Here is a 14,132-nt window from a genome sequence, read left to right on the forward strand (position 1 = left end):
CGATTCCGCGGCTACCGCTGTTGTTGATCCCCAGCCTGACACAGCGCGGGGCTCGATCTCCGCGGCGGTAGCCACCATGTCCCGTTCGCGGCTGACGAAATAACGGACAAGAAGGGCTAGCTTGGCGCGCTAGCCGTCAGCGGAGGCTCTTGATGGTGAAGCGGGCACAATGCCCGCATGAACCGGGGGTATCGATAGCTTCCTGGGCGTGTTTCAGCCCAAGGCAGGATGAGTAGACCTGGTGTGAGTCCGTGCCCGAGATCTTAAACCCGCAGCCGCAGAGCCGAGCCTCCGAACCTCCGACTCCTCTGGTGTGAGGCAGAGAAGGGTCTATCCTCGTTTGCCGCGGTGTCGGCGCGGAGGGACAAGCTAGTAACAGGTATGTTACCGAAAAAAATCCAACCTTATCGTTATTCCGAAAGGAAAAAACTACGGGGTAGATTTTTCTTTAAGAAATATTAACTGGTGTGTTAATATCTTTCTTATCTCCGTCTCCTCTGGTGTGAGGGATAAAAGAGTCCGTCCTCGCTTGCCGAGGTGTCGGCGTGGAGGGATAAACTAGCAACAGGTATGTTACTGTTTGAAGAAAAAAATCAACAATACCGTTATTTCGAAAGAAAAAACGGCGGGGCAGATTACAATATTAACTGATTTGTTAATATTTGTTCAATTCTTCTGCAAAGCAAAAAGGTAACCGGCAAGCGCCCGTCGACCGAATGTTAGCTTGGGTTCAGTCTGTGGACCGTTAAGCTAGCCCGGCTACTGATATTCGAGATGTGCTCTGAAGCGAGAAGAGGTGTTTGAATGACGCTGCAACGTAGCGCAAGCTACTTAAAGGGTGGGTGGATTCCCTGACGTGTAGACGTCAAGATCACCAGCCAATCAGGATTGGCGTAATGAGATTGATGCTTCTGTTTGCATACGCGTTGAGGCGCATCCCATAGTGAGACATCGAACGGAGTGTTATGAATTAGAACTGAAGCACTCGGATACATTTGTCAACATGTTGCTAATGGAAATACAAGACAATCCGTGTGGATGAAATTTTCTAGATTATCACACATCCGCATGAGAGCCATGTCCAAATATATTCTTGTCTGCGCAGCCATTTTTTTAATTATTTGTTCCCATAGTGCACCTGTGATCTTGCCTTTTTTGTGTGTGACTGTGGCCGTTTCTCAATGTCGAGTAAACCTGCTGCAGACCCGCTATTTCAAGTTTACTACGTCATCGAGTGGTGCCAAAGGACTGTTTAAATGCCCTGCATTCGGCGCCACTCGATGACGTAGTATACTTGAAATAGTGGCTCTGCAGCAGGTTTACTCGACATTGAGAAACGGCCCGTGTGTCTGTGGTCATTGCTGGGTGTGTCGGTTTGTGTCTTCTTCCTTGCACAATAATTCACAACAACTCCTAGAGGAAGAGAACCGACCCAGGAACTGCCTGTGATCCACAGTCACAGTATTACACTGTCTACATCTGTTTGCAGCTATATTTACCATGTCAATGAACCCTGACATATTCATTTGTTGTTGGTAGCATGACAAGTGCTGTATCTGTTCAGCTGCCAGTAGTTCTTTTGTTATTATTTTTTTGTAATGATTAAACGCTTTTGTTGACTGTCAGCCTAATCCCTAAAAATCTCTGAACTCGTGCTGAGAGCTCACTGGTATTTTGTGCACACTTTTCTGGAATAACTACATTTTAATTTAAACACCTCTATGACACTTGAATATGTTGACCATTAATAGCAACATGGCCAATTTTAACATTTATACTGTGCAATAGCACTATTGAATGCTCCCAGCTTCCACATCATGTTGATTACAATCTTTAAAAAGGCAAACTTCCAATCAAATGCATGAAAATTAATGCACTCTTTTCACAACACTTATGAATCCGCATTGCACATAATGTACGATTGTGTGTAAATGCATGCTCCTGAATTCCACTTCCATAGTTAGGCATAGCTTACACACAATCGACAATCAGTTGAATATGACCTATTTCACCAAAATATATTCCATGATGCACAGCTGCACTATTCATGGCACATGTAGTGTTGCAAATGAATGAGTCACACATTCTATATCTTCATTCATCATCATCAGAGAGGTAATCAACACTCATTTTAATATTGAAATGTATATTGAAACAGACTTTTCACAGTAAAGTATAAGCAAACAAATAAAATAAATAAATTAAAATAAATTAAATAAAGTATACATCACATTACTATGTTGATTTAATATGTTTATCACACTGAGCTGGTTCTAAAAAAGGTCTGTGTACACAGGTGACAAGTGCCCAAAATATTTTTAAATACCAATTATTATGTCGGCAATAGCAACAATGCATGCATTTTTGCTGTGCATAATTATTTTGTTTACATCCCACCCATGGGTTAAGAAGGGCTATTTAGTGATAACACTGTGTAGGACCCCTGCAGCACGGACAAATATAATGAGCCAAACTGTTCAGTGTGTCTCTTCCCCCCTCAATAAGTGTTCACTTTTTAATCCCCCCCTCATCAGGCAGAACACAGCCCTCTTTAGTTGGCAAATAATTACATATTTTATACTATCGCATCATATGGGCAGACATTTCCTTATGTTCTCCTTGAACTCTTTTTCCATCCCCTTATGTCAACTCTTATCATTCCAACTCTGGAGTATTAATGCCAATAAAAAATATGTTTGCTTACTGAAATATTTGTGGGCTCAGTGAAAGCCAGTTGTGTAATTGGCTCAGGGCCACCCCTGGCCAACTTGTGGCCCCACGCAAAGTTATGGGGGGGGGGGTTCTAGTGGGGCCTCGCACCGGCGAAACTGTGCTGTACTCACAAGATGAGGCTCCCTCCGCGAGAAGAGGGTCCCACCGCGAGATGAGGCCCCCTCCGCGAGATGAGGCCCCCTCCGCGAGATGAGGCCCCCTCCGCGAGATGAGGCCCCCTCCGCATTGGCTTAAGTAATAGAGACATGTCGGTTCACTCATTCCCACGACTCACTGCTTTGAGTCATATCTCGCCACCTGTTTTTATATTTTATAAGTTATTGCAATCTATTTCGATGTAAATTACTGCTTATTTTATTGCTATCTTACTATATTTCTACTACAGTGTTCTTAATATAGTATCTATCTGTGTACTTTTTTAATTCTTTGTTTTTTATTTTAATGTATATGCACCATGACACCTAGTCAACTTCCTTGTACACGTGAACCTACCTGGTAATAAACCCGTTTCATATCTGATACTGATTAACACATACCGTTTCATAAATTCCGAGCTGAGGTACACTCTCATTAAGTATGTGTCTTTTAAAGCTACTGTCCTTTGCTTTTTACCTTTAAACATTGCTGGGTGATGATAACGGGACTTAAAAATGTAATAGTCTAGCAAATATATATATATATATACAGGACTGTCTCAGAAAATTAGAATATTGTGATAAAGTTCTTTATTTTCTGTAATGCAATTAAAAAAACAAAAATGTCATACATTCTGGATTCATTACAAATCAACTGAAATATTGCAAGCCTTTTATTATTTTAATATTGCTGATTATGGCATACAGCTTAAGAAAACTCAAAAATCCTATCTCAAAAAATTAGAATAGTTCCTCAGACCAAGTAAAAAAAAAAGATTTATAACAGCAAAACACAATCAAACATTTGAAAATGTCCATTAATGCACTCAGTACTTGGTTGGGAATCCTTTTGCACGGATTACTGCATCAATGCGGCGTGGCATGGAGGCAATCAGCCTGTGGCATTGCTGAGGTGTTATGGATGCCCAGGATGCTTCAATAGCGGCCTTTAGCTCATTAGCATTGTTGGGTCTGGTGTCTTTCAGCTTCTTCTTCACAATACCCCACATATTCACTATGGGGTTCAGGTCAGGGGAATTTGCAGGCCAATCGAGGACAGTAATGCCATGGTCAGTACACCAGTTACTGGTTGTTTTGGCACTGTGGGCAGGTGCCAGATCATGCTGGAAAATGAATTCCTCATCTCCATAGAGCTTTTCGGCAGACGGAAGCATGTAGTGCTCTAAAATCTCTTGGTACACAGCTGCATTTACTCTGGGCTTGATGAAACACAGTGGACCAACACCAGCAGCTGACATGGCTCCCCAAACCATCGCTGACTGTGGGAACTTCACACTGGATTTCAAGCAACTTGGATTTTGCTCCTCTCCAGCCTTTCTCCAGACTCTGGCGCCTTGACTTCCAAATGAAATACAAAACTTGCTTTCGTCTGAAAAGAGGACTTTGGACCACTGTGCAACTGTCCAGTGCTTCTTTTCCTTAGCCCAAGTCAGACGCCTCTTCCGTTGTCTTGAGTTCAGAAGTGGCTTGACCATGGGAATACGGCTATTGTAGCCCATTTCCCGGACACGTCTGTGAACAGTGACTTTTGATACCTGGACTCCAGCTTCAGTCCACTGTCTTTGAAGCTCCCCCAAATTCTGGAAGCGACTCTTCTTCACAATGCTGTTAAGGCTGCGGTCATCTCTCTTGGTTGTGCAGCGTTTCCTGCCACATTTCCCCCTTCCAACAGACTTTTTGTGGATGTGCTTTGAAACTGCACTCTGTGAACAGCTTGCTCTTTGAGAAATTTCTTTTTGTGTCTTACCCTCCTGATGAAGGGTGTCAATGACGGTCCTCTGGACAGCAGTCAGATCAGCAGTCTTCCCCATACTTGTGATTTAGTTTACTGAACCAAGCTGAGTGTTTTTCAAGGCTCAGGAAACCCTTGCAGGTGTTTCGAGTTAATTAGACGATTCAAGTGATTCGTTGAACACCCTACTAGTATACTTTTTCATGATATTCTAATATTTAGAGATAGGATATTTGAGTTTTCTTAAGCTGTATGCCATAATCAGCAATATTAAAATAATAAAAGGCTTGCAATATTTCAGTTGATTTGTAATGAATGCAGAATGTATGACATTTTTGTTTTTTTAATTGCATTACAGAAAATAAAGAACTTTATCACAATATTCTAATTTTCTGAGACAGTCCTGTATATGACCATATCTACATAGGAAAGCTTGTTGTATGTTAGCAGACAGGCCTGAGAGATGCCATCATAACTTGTGGCTGTATGGAAATAACCCCAGTGTGGTCTTGCATGAAAATTCAAGCAGTGCTACCATTACCCACGATAAATGGACCGACCCAGGGCCAATTACCAGCTGGCCGAAAAGGGCAAAGCTGCATTGCCGAGACACTGCATTTGTTTTGTTCCGTATTAGGCCACATTTGGATGCACTTGGCAAACATTACTGTGGTCCACTTACTTTCCTTTTGCAAACTTATTTTATTTCTCCTTCCCTGAGGGATCCTTTTGATAAGTCTGCGTGTCTGGTTGTTTTTATTACTTGGATAGGTAACAACACATTCAGGCTATTTTGTGTTGAAGACATGACAGGCACAACATATCTGTATGACATTAATTGACTACACATTGCAAAAGTAGGCCCTGTGGCTATGCAAGAGAACAGTTTGAACACTAAACCTTGAATCGTCGGACGACCACATGTGCCCCGTAGTAAAATATATATGTTGATACATGGTGATACAGATCACTGGATATACATCTTTACACAATTTCACAATTCTGCTTTGATCCTATAAACTCGTATGTTTCGAGATATGGATGTTAGTTACAGTAACTTGCTGTGGCACATGAAGATGCAGCATACAGAAGCTCCCATGAACTTTGCTTCATTTTTCTTTTAAGTGTTGCAATTCTGTCTTTATTCCTGAAGCACGAACTAAGCTAAAAAAACGAGGACATATGGATATTCCACTACCAAGCCTGTTCCTTGCTGATATCGTGCTGTAGGAAATAAGATGGATAAAATAAGACTAGCTTACCCAGAGGTCTCGGACTCAATCATAACATCCCAAATTTAGCTGTTGAACTTAACGGCAAATACAATAACAGACTCTGTTGATAGGAGGTAGAAATGTTACCATCAATATCTATAATGCTTCTAAGTTGTTAAGATTTCCCGCATGTCACATTTGAATGTTAACATATTTCCAGCAGAGACTTCACCTTTGTTTTGTTGCTGTTGTTTATATTCCTGCTGATGAATATACACAAATCCACCACCAAAATGCACTACAATTTAGTTTTGTAATTTCTTCTTTACCATTTTCGGACTAAGCTTCAACTACATTTCATTGTGTGACCCTGTGTTGCAGAACGTCTATAAAGGATTGTTGAATCCTTGTTTCTTGGCAAGAGGGATGGTTGTGTTGAAGTTTGCGAATGTGTCTGTTTACCGGGGATATTCTATTATCCTTTATATTTATTACTTGAGGTGTCTACGGCTTACATCCTGTTGCAACTTTCTTTCCCTGTTTGCTTGATTGGCCCACTCTGAACGAGATGCCTGTCAGTGCTGAACATTTTCCAATAGCCACACAGACAGACTTTTTGTTCATTTGCTGTTTATCTGTGGAAGTGACAGTGATTAAACTTGGATGTCTCGGCGAGTAAAAAGCTTTGGGGTCCAAGGAACTCCTTCAGCCTGAAACAAACACGCTGCCTTTCCAGCCTGCAATGAATGTGTGTCCCTCTAAGGACACTTTTTAGAGGGAAATCGGATTCCCACACATCATCTAATCAGTGTAAACTGCCTGTTTATATAGGTCCTTTAAATTAGTCTGCTGTCCATGCTTCTAGGAATACACAGCCTTAAATTAGCTTGCTGGTACTAAATCACTTCAACTGTCATGTCTGTCTTTGAACAGTACAGCCTGGTGTAGTGCATGCTGGCTCACTCACTGTCACGCTGTCATGGCTTATTGGGACACTTAAACAGGACAGAGCCATTGTTAATTGTATTTGGCACTCGTGTTTTTCCTGCAAACCCAACCTGTCTGCTCTGACAAAGGCCTATAATGCACATGTTTTGATACATTTGCAGCTGTTTCCTCTGTGTTGTTGACAACATGCAGCTACGACTCTGCATGCAGACCCAGCAACATATAATAGAAATAGCACAGTTTGATCGGTATAGGTAGATACATGAAATCAGCCTCAGTGCATGCTGTGAGGTTATTGCGGGCATACTTAAATATACTTTTTTTTTGTTGTAAGTTTGCAGAACAGCACGCCAACTTCCTTTACTTTACTGAACCATTCTCTTCAGAAGGCTGCCTGACACATGCAGTAACCTTCTCTTTGTGTATTCCACAGCTCTGTGTTAATGAATAAATGAGCATTTGAAGTGCAGATGAATCATGCAGAGTCATACCCATCACTCGGTATCCTGATCCTCTGTTGTATTGAAGAGCTGCTCAAGGCATGATTTAGACATAAAGGTAGGGTTCAGCCAGGATAAGAGATACATCTAAAGCATACTCTTGGCATATTATCTTCCAGCAAACATTTCTGAAGAAAGTAGACACTGCAACAGATAGCCCCCACAGTTTCTTTATTATTTTCAACAGTTCCTCTTACTTCTGTGACATTATTAAAAGTAATTACTGTATATCTGCAAAACCACTATACCAAGAGAAATGTGGGTTCCTTAAGGAATGTAATGACAGTGCATGACATTAAGGATTTTGGGCCATCTAAGCTAATTTACAGATGGCCCTGAGCCCAATAGAGATTGCCCTGAAAAATGCGTGCGGACGAAATGCCACGAAGGGTTTGGGGGGCCTCCCCCTAGAATATTTAGATTTTTGCAGGTCTTAGATGCTGTCTGGTGCTTTCTCTAGACTGAATTATAAGATGAACCAGCACAATATTATATTGTACAATTTCAATTTTATTCTTCATTTCACTTGTTTGTTTGTTCTTGTTTGTGTTTGCTCGCTTGCATGCCCTGCATAGCTATAAGAAATACTTAAGTTTTTGGTCAAGACACTTTCCATCTGATGAAGGCAAATGCCTTCCCAGATGTAAAAAAGTAGAAAACATTACATTCAGTTGTAACTGCTAAAACAAACATTATTTACACTATTATGGCCCCTGTTAAAAATGTTTGTAATGTTATCTACTGTAAGTTGGTCGAACGAATGCCTCCTCATCCGGAAGCTGACCCGAGCAGCAGTCGAGAGGAGCCGAGCGCATCCGCCAATCATACAAAATGGCGACGTCAGCGTTCCCGTTGGCCGGCAAATCTAAATCTCTTCGGTCACAATAATTTCCCTTTAGCACAATACCGCTTCAGTTGCCCCACTTATGTGACAGAGAAGAAGAGTATGTGACAGACAAGAATACTCAATTCTAATGTCTCACACTTAATGTGGAGAAAGAGATGTCCTGTATGGGTTGATTGTGCGTTGATCTGTTGGTGATGCCTCGGGGTTCCGGTGGGCATGTAAACAAATGCATAATGCTGCGCTATACTTTGTGGCCTCACCCAGTTGCATAGCGACACTTATTGTTTAGGTGTCTTTTAATAAGCAGGTAGTCCTATCATTAGCTAGAACTAGCTATATCTGATCAATATGGACATAAACGCGAGTGAAGTCTAATCTGACGGGAGAGAGAGATCAGCTGCTGCTGACGAGTCGACACGCAGCACTGCATGATCACATGCAGCGGTGAGCGGACAAAACACACACTTCAGGTTAGAATATCACACAAGCTATTTTAATTACCTCTGAAACTACCTAAACTAGTTATAGATATGTTTGGTTTTACTGTCGGGTCACTCATTACTGGATCCGCGAGCTGCTGGCATAATAGATTGCCCGATCGGACAACCAGCAGGTGAGGCTTCATTGCCCGAGCTAAATGCTAGGTGGCCCCGGGCCATCGGGCAGCCATTAATGTCGAGCCCTGAATGGCTGCAACTAACAACTATTTTGATAATCGATTAATCTGTCGATTATTTCTACGATTAGTCGGATAAAAAAACTTGCCTTTCCAAATTGACAACATCAACACACAAAAACAACCCAAATGTAGGATATAAAACATATGCAAAAGTTATATAACAGCTTGTTTTGAGCAACATATATGTCCCTTTTAGGTTGCTCGAACAAAAACAATGTTCTATCAAATTATCATCAATAATAACTAACCTAACTGTAGGCAATACAACATGGCAATAAAGATGTGTCTGTTTTTCCTTTTTTAAGTTCTAAAAAGCATACATTTGATCCCTTTTTTGTTTTGAAATTATATGTATAATATAATTCAAAATAGTCACATATTAAATAATCTCTGGAATCTGGTGAAAAATGATAATGGAGGAAGATACTTTAATATTTAGCAATTGAAAATAGTATGAAATGACATAGTATGAAATGACATGATGAAGTGATGAAAGGACTTATCTGTCATCCTTCTTCCAGCAGACATATTTACAGTGCTGCCTCTCACCCACTGTGTTAGTTGCCAGCTGTTGGCAGTGAATCTACTGTGTAATGGTATGAGCAGCCAACTTATGGATGTCATTAGGCCCGGTTATTGCTCTGCTTGATTGAAAAACAGCTACAAAATATATAATGCCTTTTTAAAGGACCGAGTGCACTGCAAACACTATTTCCACATGATTATAGTGCCACCATGCACAGTCCCAGACACATTGAATTATGTTTTCATTAACACTGCAATGAAGTCAGATCTCAGTCTCCACTTCTAAACAATGAACCTCAATGAGACTTCAATAAACACAATGTGATCATTGATGAAAACATACTACACATCCAACCACACAAGAGTAAACATTGTATTGAACATTTCCACATTGTATTTAAGCTATTCTGCGCACAAATAATCTACTTTCAGCAGGGTAGTTCGGTGAAAAACTGCATTTAATGTTAAGGGGATTTGTTCCCTTTCACTGCCTATTCAACACTATGGAAAACTACACTATGACTTTATCCCTGAGTTAAAAATATATATGTTATTATTAAAATAAAACACCATGTTGAGATGAAATAGCCCATGGTGAGATTTGTTAGTTTGTATATATAGACTCTTAATTTTGTGTTTATAACCTAAGATGTTTTTTCAGTCATGTGTGTTAAAAAACAGTGCCAATAACTATTACCATGTCATTAAGCTGTTCAAAAACTAGCATAGTGAGTTTGATAAGTGGCCTAACTGTTGAACAGTTTTCTTCATCTGTGGTTGCCCCATGTAAAGTAATATTATGTAATGTTATACCCTTTTGGTTTAGGATTATAATACGATGGTGCTACAATCAGACGTATAGAACAGGCTATTATAGTGTTGTAATTGGGGACCTGCACAGGCGAAAATCACTTTCTGCACCTGCTATCGAATGAACTTGGAGACATCTACTGTTGATTCACTTGCTGATAAACAATCTCAAGACTTCCCAATGAGGTTTGTGAGTGAGAAGTTTAAATAATAGGAAGTTTGTTTGTTTCTGTTTTTGTCGGCGGTGATGAATCCACTATTTCATGTGGGCATCCAGCACATTGTGTGTGTCTGTGTGTGAGGTGTCGGGTGATTGTGCGCACAGGTTTGTGTGTGCTTTCATTTGTAAATATAATGATGAGTTATTGATTCAACAAACTTAGATTTAAATGAACACACCATTGCACTTCATAATGAGCTTTCGTTCAGCTGTGTGTGGTGAAGTTGAGCGGACGAGCTGATGGTAGACAGATGTATCAAATTTAGTTGTCAGTGTGGCTTTTAACACAGAACCAACAAATCAAAAATGTTATAAATTATGAATTGGGCCTACGTTTTAGTGCAAAAATACTTGGATAACTCAGTGTTATTATCAGCCCTACTATTCCTGGATCCTTGCTGAGCGAGGACATACATCATTGAAGTGTTTATTCCAGTCTAGAAGCCCTTAAGTAATACAGCCTAGACAGGACATAACTTTGCTTTTAGGGGCTTTCCAGAATGGGAGTCTCTGATATATTCTAATCATATCACCCCGTTGTGTAAGTGCGGCTACTGTCAGACTGATACTCCTACAGCAAAATCTGTGTGAGTGTGTAATGAGCAATCCTGTCCATGTGCTTCCTCCGTGGCCTTAGACTGACATATTGTGTTCAGCTAGGATGTATCGGCATACAATAATTGGAATATCTCCACCCCTTTGTGAATTATTGACACGCAGCAGTGATTGGTTTCATGGCCTCCTGAGAGTTTATTATAAGTAAGATTTTCTGTTTCAGACGTGGTGATACATTTGCTTTGATGCAGGGGGTCCGCGGGGTCTTACAAAGTATTAAAAGTTGATAAATCAATTTAGCGAAAATTAAGGCTATTAAAAAGTATTAAATGTCATTTTCCAAGGTATTACATTTTGTAGCAATGTATATAAGTATATACATTGTCCAAAGAGTTTGTATTCTACAGTTATCCTGAATGTAATTATTGCATAGGCGTGTAGTGTGATTCTTTGTACTTTATTTATGGCACCCCGTTGGATCGCACACTCACTGCTTGATAGCCCTCGAAGATCCGTTTACGCCGGTTGTTAAACAACATAGTTATGGGGAAATGCAAGTTTGCGTCCAAATGCTTGGAAGATAAGGAGGACAATCAATACTGTATATAGTAAATGTGAGGTAAAGTGTGTCGCCAATGTTAAAACTCCAAGTGGCGATGAGGTCTCAAAATGTATGGAAAGGGTCTTCAGGATTCCTGCATATACCCTGTGGTGGCAATGGCACTTTCATGAGTCCTTGTCCAAAATGGGCCTTTTTTCAAGTGACCCTATAAGATCATCAATAACATGAACCAACACGTGGTGTTTGCATTATACATATGTCCCTGTATGTCATTAACTTGATTGACTGTCTGCTGTGTAAAAGAAAATCAATAGTTGAACTGTCCAATACCTAACAGCTTCTCGATGCTTTCTTAATGGAAAGTATCTTATTACTGTAATTTTTTTTACAAAACAACATAACCCTGCTAATGCTCTCTGTACAAATACATTTAGATCAAGGGCTCATTTGGCAGGATACAGTAACACATCATATTATTGATTATGTGTAGTGTAGCAAGAGCTGAGATCATCTGAGGCTCATTTCAGTTACGTTTTTCGTGCGGTGAGAGACTGACATCTTGATGAAATGACTGTACATTACAGCACTCCTACTTAAGCAGAGGGATATTACCATTGAGTCCTGTCTAAGATGAGGCAATGCTCCTAATTGAAATGTAGTTTCTGTCACTGTAACATTCATAATGAATTGCCTCATTATAATTATGGAAGCACTCGTTATAAAGTCATGAATAATTGTTTTCAAAGATGTTTCCCTATGCATTCACAAACCAACAGGAAAAAAGATATTCCCAAGTAGTTTTTCTGATAACGAAAAAACAGGAGCCTGACATAGTTTTGTACTGTTATCGAGATTTAAATACGATTCATCAAAAATAAATTATTATATTAAATAATAATGCTGCTTTATTAATTTACTAAGATTTTCTCACATAAGGATAAACGCAAAATGTCATAAACGCATTTAAAAAATATACCTATAACTGTTTTTGTGTCATTTTCAATTTACAGCTTCAATCCTAACTCTGTTCTTTATTATAATTGTCAGTTGCTGATCTCTACAAAGTGTCATAACCTCCAATGCCAGGATAACACTATCCCATTGAACATGAAAAAAGCCGCAAGATTTCACTGTTTCATTTGTTTTATATTTTGTGATTGTTACTCAACCATCTGTAATGACCTGTCCTCTCTCCCAGGTGACTACCCTGGTTAACACCAGCAGCAAAGGGCCATCCAGTAAGAAGAAGGGCCGCTCCAAGAAGGCCCATGTCCTGGCAGTGTCTGTCGAGCAGGCTACCCAGAACTTTTTGGAAAAGGGTGAGCAGATTGCCAAAGACAGCCATGACCTCAAGGAAGAGCTCATTTCTGCTGTGGAGGATGTCCGTAAGCAAGGTGAGTTTGTTGGATGTTCTTGCAGAGCAATGTTTGTTGTTTTACAGCTGTTGTATCTTTCTAAAGCAGCATCTATCATCAGTAAGGTTTCCTACTTGAGGTTAGTCTCTTTAAAGGTCCTTCTGTTACCATATCCAAAGGGTTTTGTCTGACTGTCTAACTTTTTTAATGTTTTCTGGAAACTTTTGAAAAGACACAATATTAAAGATCTGAAAATAATAGAAAAAAAAGTATATATTTTACATTTGGTTTTATTTACTTGAATGTCAGCACTCAAACAGCTCAGCTTAAAGGAGTAACTTGATGTTCTTACTAAAAACATCTGACACCTGTCTCTCCTGTCTCTAAACAAATCTATTTTCAAAATGTCTATTAATGCTTTGCATTCAAAATGTAACTGTGTGAACACACCTTTTTTATTAAATAAAGGTTACACAATGTGAACAATCTGTGATATATGAGGTTTATAGGGCAGACTAAAACACAAGAACACCTTTGTGATACGTTACTCACTAATACAGCCATACTGAATGTGCCAATGTGGAACATACTGAACATGAAATCGTGCAGATTGTACAGATATATTTAAGTGGATCTCTAAATGATTAATATGGCTGGCACTATTTTCCAGCCATTTTGTTTCTGTGAGAGGACTGCAGTGCCAATGTTTTCTCTTGCATTAAAGGCAGGGAGAGTAATTGCTCTGGAAATTGTAATGTTGGAGAAAGTTTTTAAGTGCTCACTGCTCAGTGTTAAAAAGAACAAGTCAAATGTCTAAAGTTGTGTTTTTTGGACAGTTGTAGACAAGAGTGGCAAGCCTTCTAAGCCATTAAAAATAACGGCTTAGTACCCATTAGTTTCGGGCTATACTTGGTGCATGAACCTTCATGAATGTAATGAGCCTAATTATGGAGTTGTTTACCCTAAAGTCATGCATCGTTAAAGCTTAGACTGTCTGTGATGTGATGTGCCTTGCTGAATTTTATGACATTATAGAAGCCCAGTTTCATTACCAACAATCTGGAAATGTCAGATGTTGGTTAACACTAAAACTTCAGCATGAACACAAAAATCATGCTCAATCTTTCCCAGGAACTCTGTCCGTTTCCAAAGTTTATTTTCTGTGCTGAGTGCAAGTCAGGGAGCCTTTATGCGAATCAGATGTTTGTCCCCAGAATGGAATTGGATTCCCTGTTGAATAGCTTCATCAGCAAAAAGAGTATAATGGAGCACAGCATACGGTGTGTTGTGTTGTTGC

The 14,132-nt window shown here is 39.8% G+C and overlaps 1 protein-coding gene across 2 annotated transcripts in view; it reads left to right on the forward strand.

Annotated features, from left to right (window-relative positions):
• ctnna2 (catenin (cadherin-associated protein), alpha 2) overlaps positions 1-14,132 on the forward strand; it is a 314,859-nt gene that overhangs the window by 46,383 nt on the left and 254,344 nt on the right. The window contains exons 1-2 of one of the 2 annotated variants that reach the window (XM_079693318.1): positions 8,270-8,573; positions 12,679-12,874. Coding sequence is in view for 1 of the 2 variants with exons in the window: in XM_079693317.1 (XP_079549443.1) it covers positions 12,679-12,874 (196 nt within the window). In the remaining variant the exon portion in view is untranslated. Of the gene's footprint in view, positions 1-8,269; positions 8,574-12,678; positions 12,875-14,132 lie in introns of those variants that run through there. The other variant, XM_079693317.1, reaches the window with a different exon arrangement.

This window comes from Notothenia rossii (genome assembly GCF_949606895.1).
Source record: "Notothenia rossii genome assembly, chromosome: 1".
In the NCBI taxonomy this organism is placed as follows: Eukaryota; Metazoa; Chordata; class Actinopteri; order Perciformes; family Nototheniidae; genus Notothenia; species Notothenia rossii.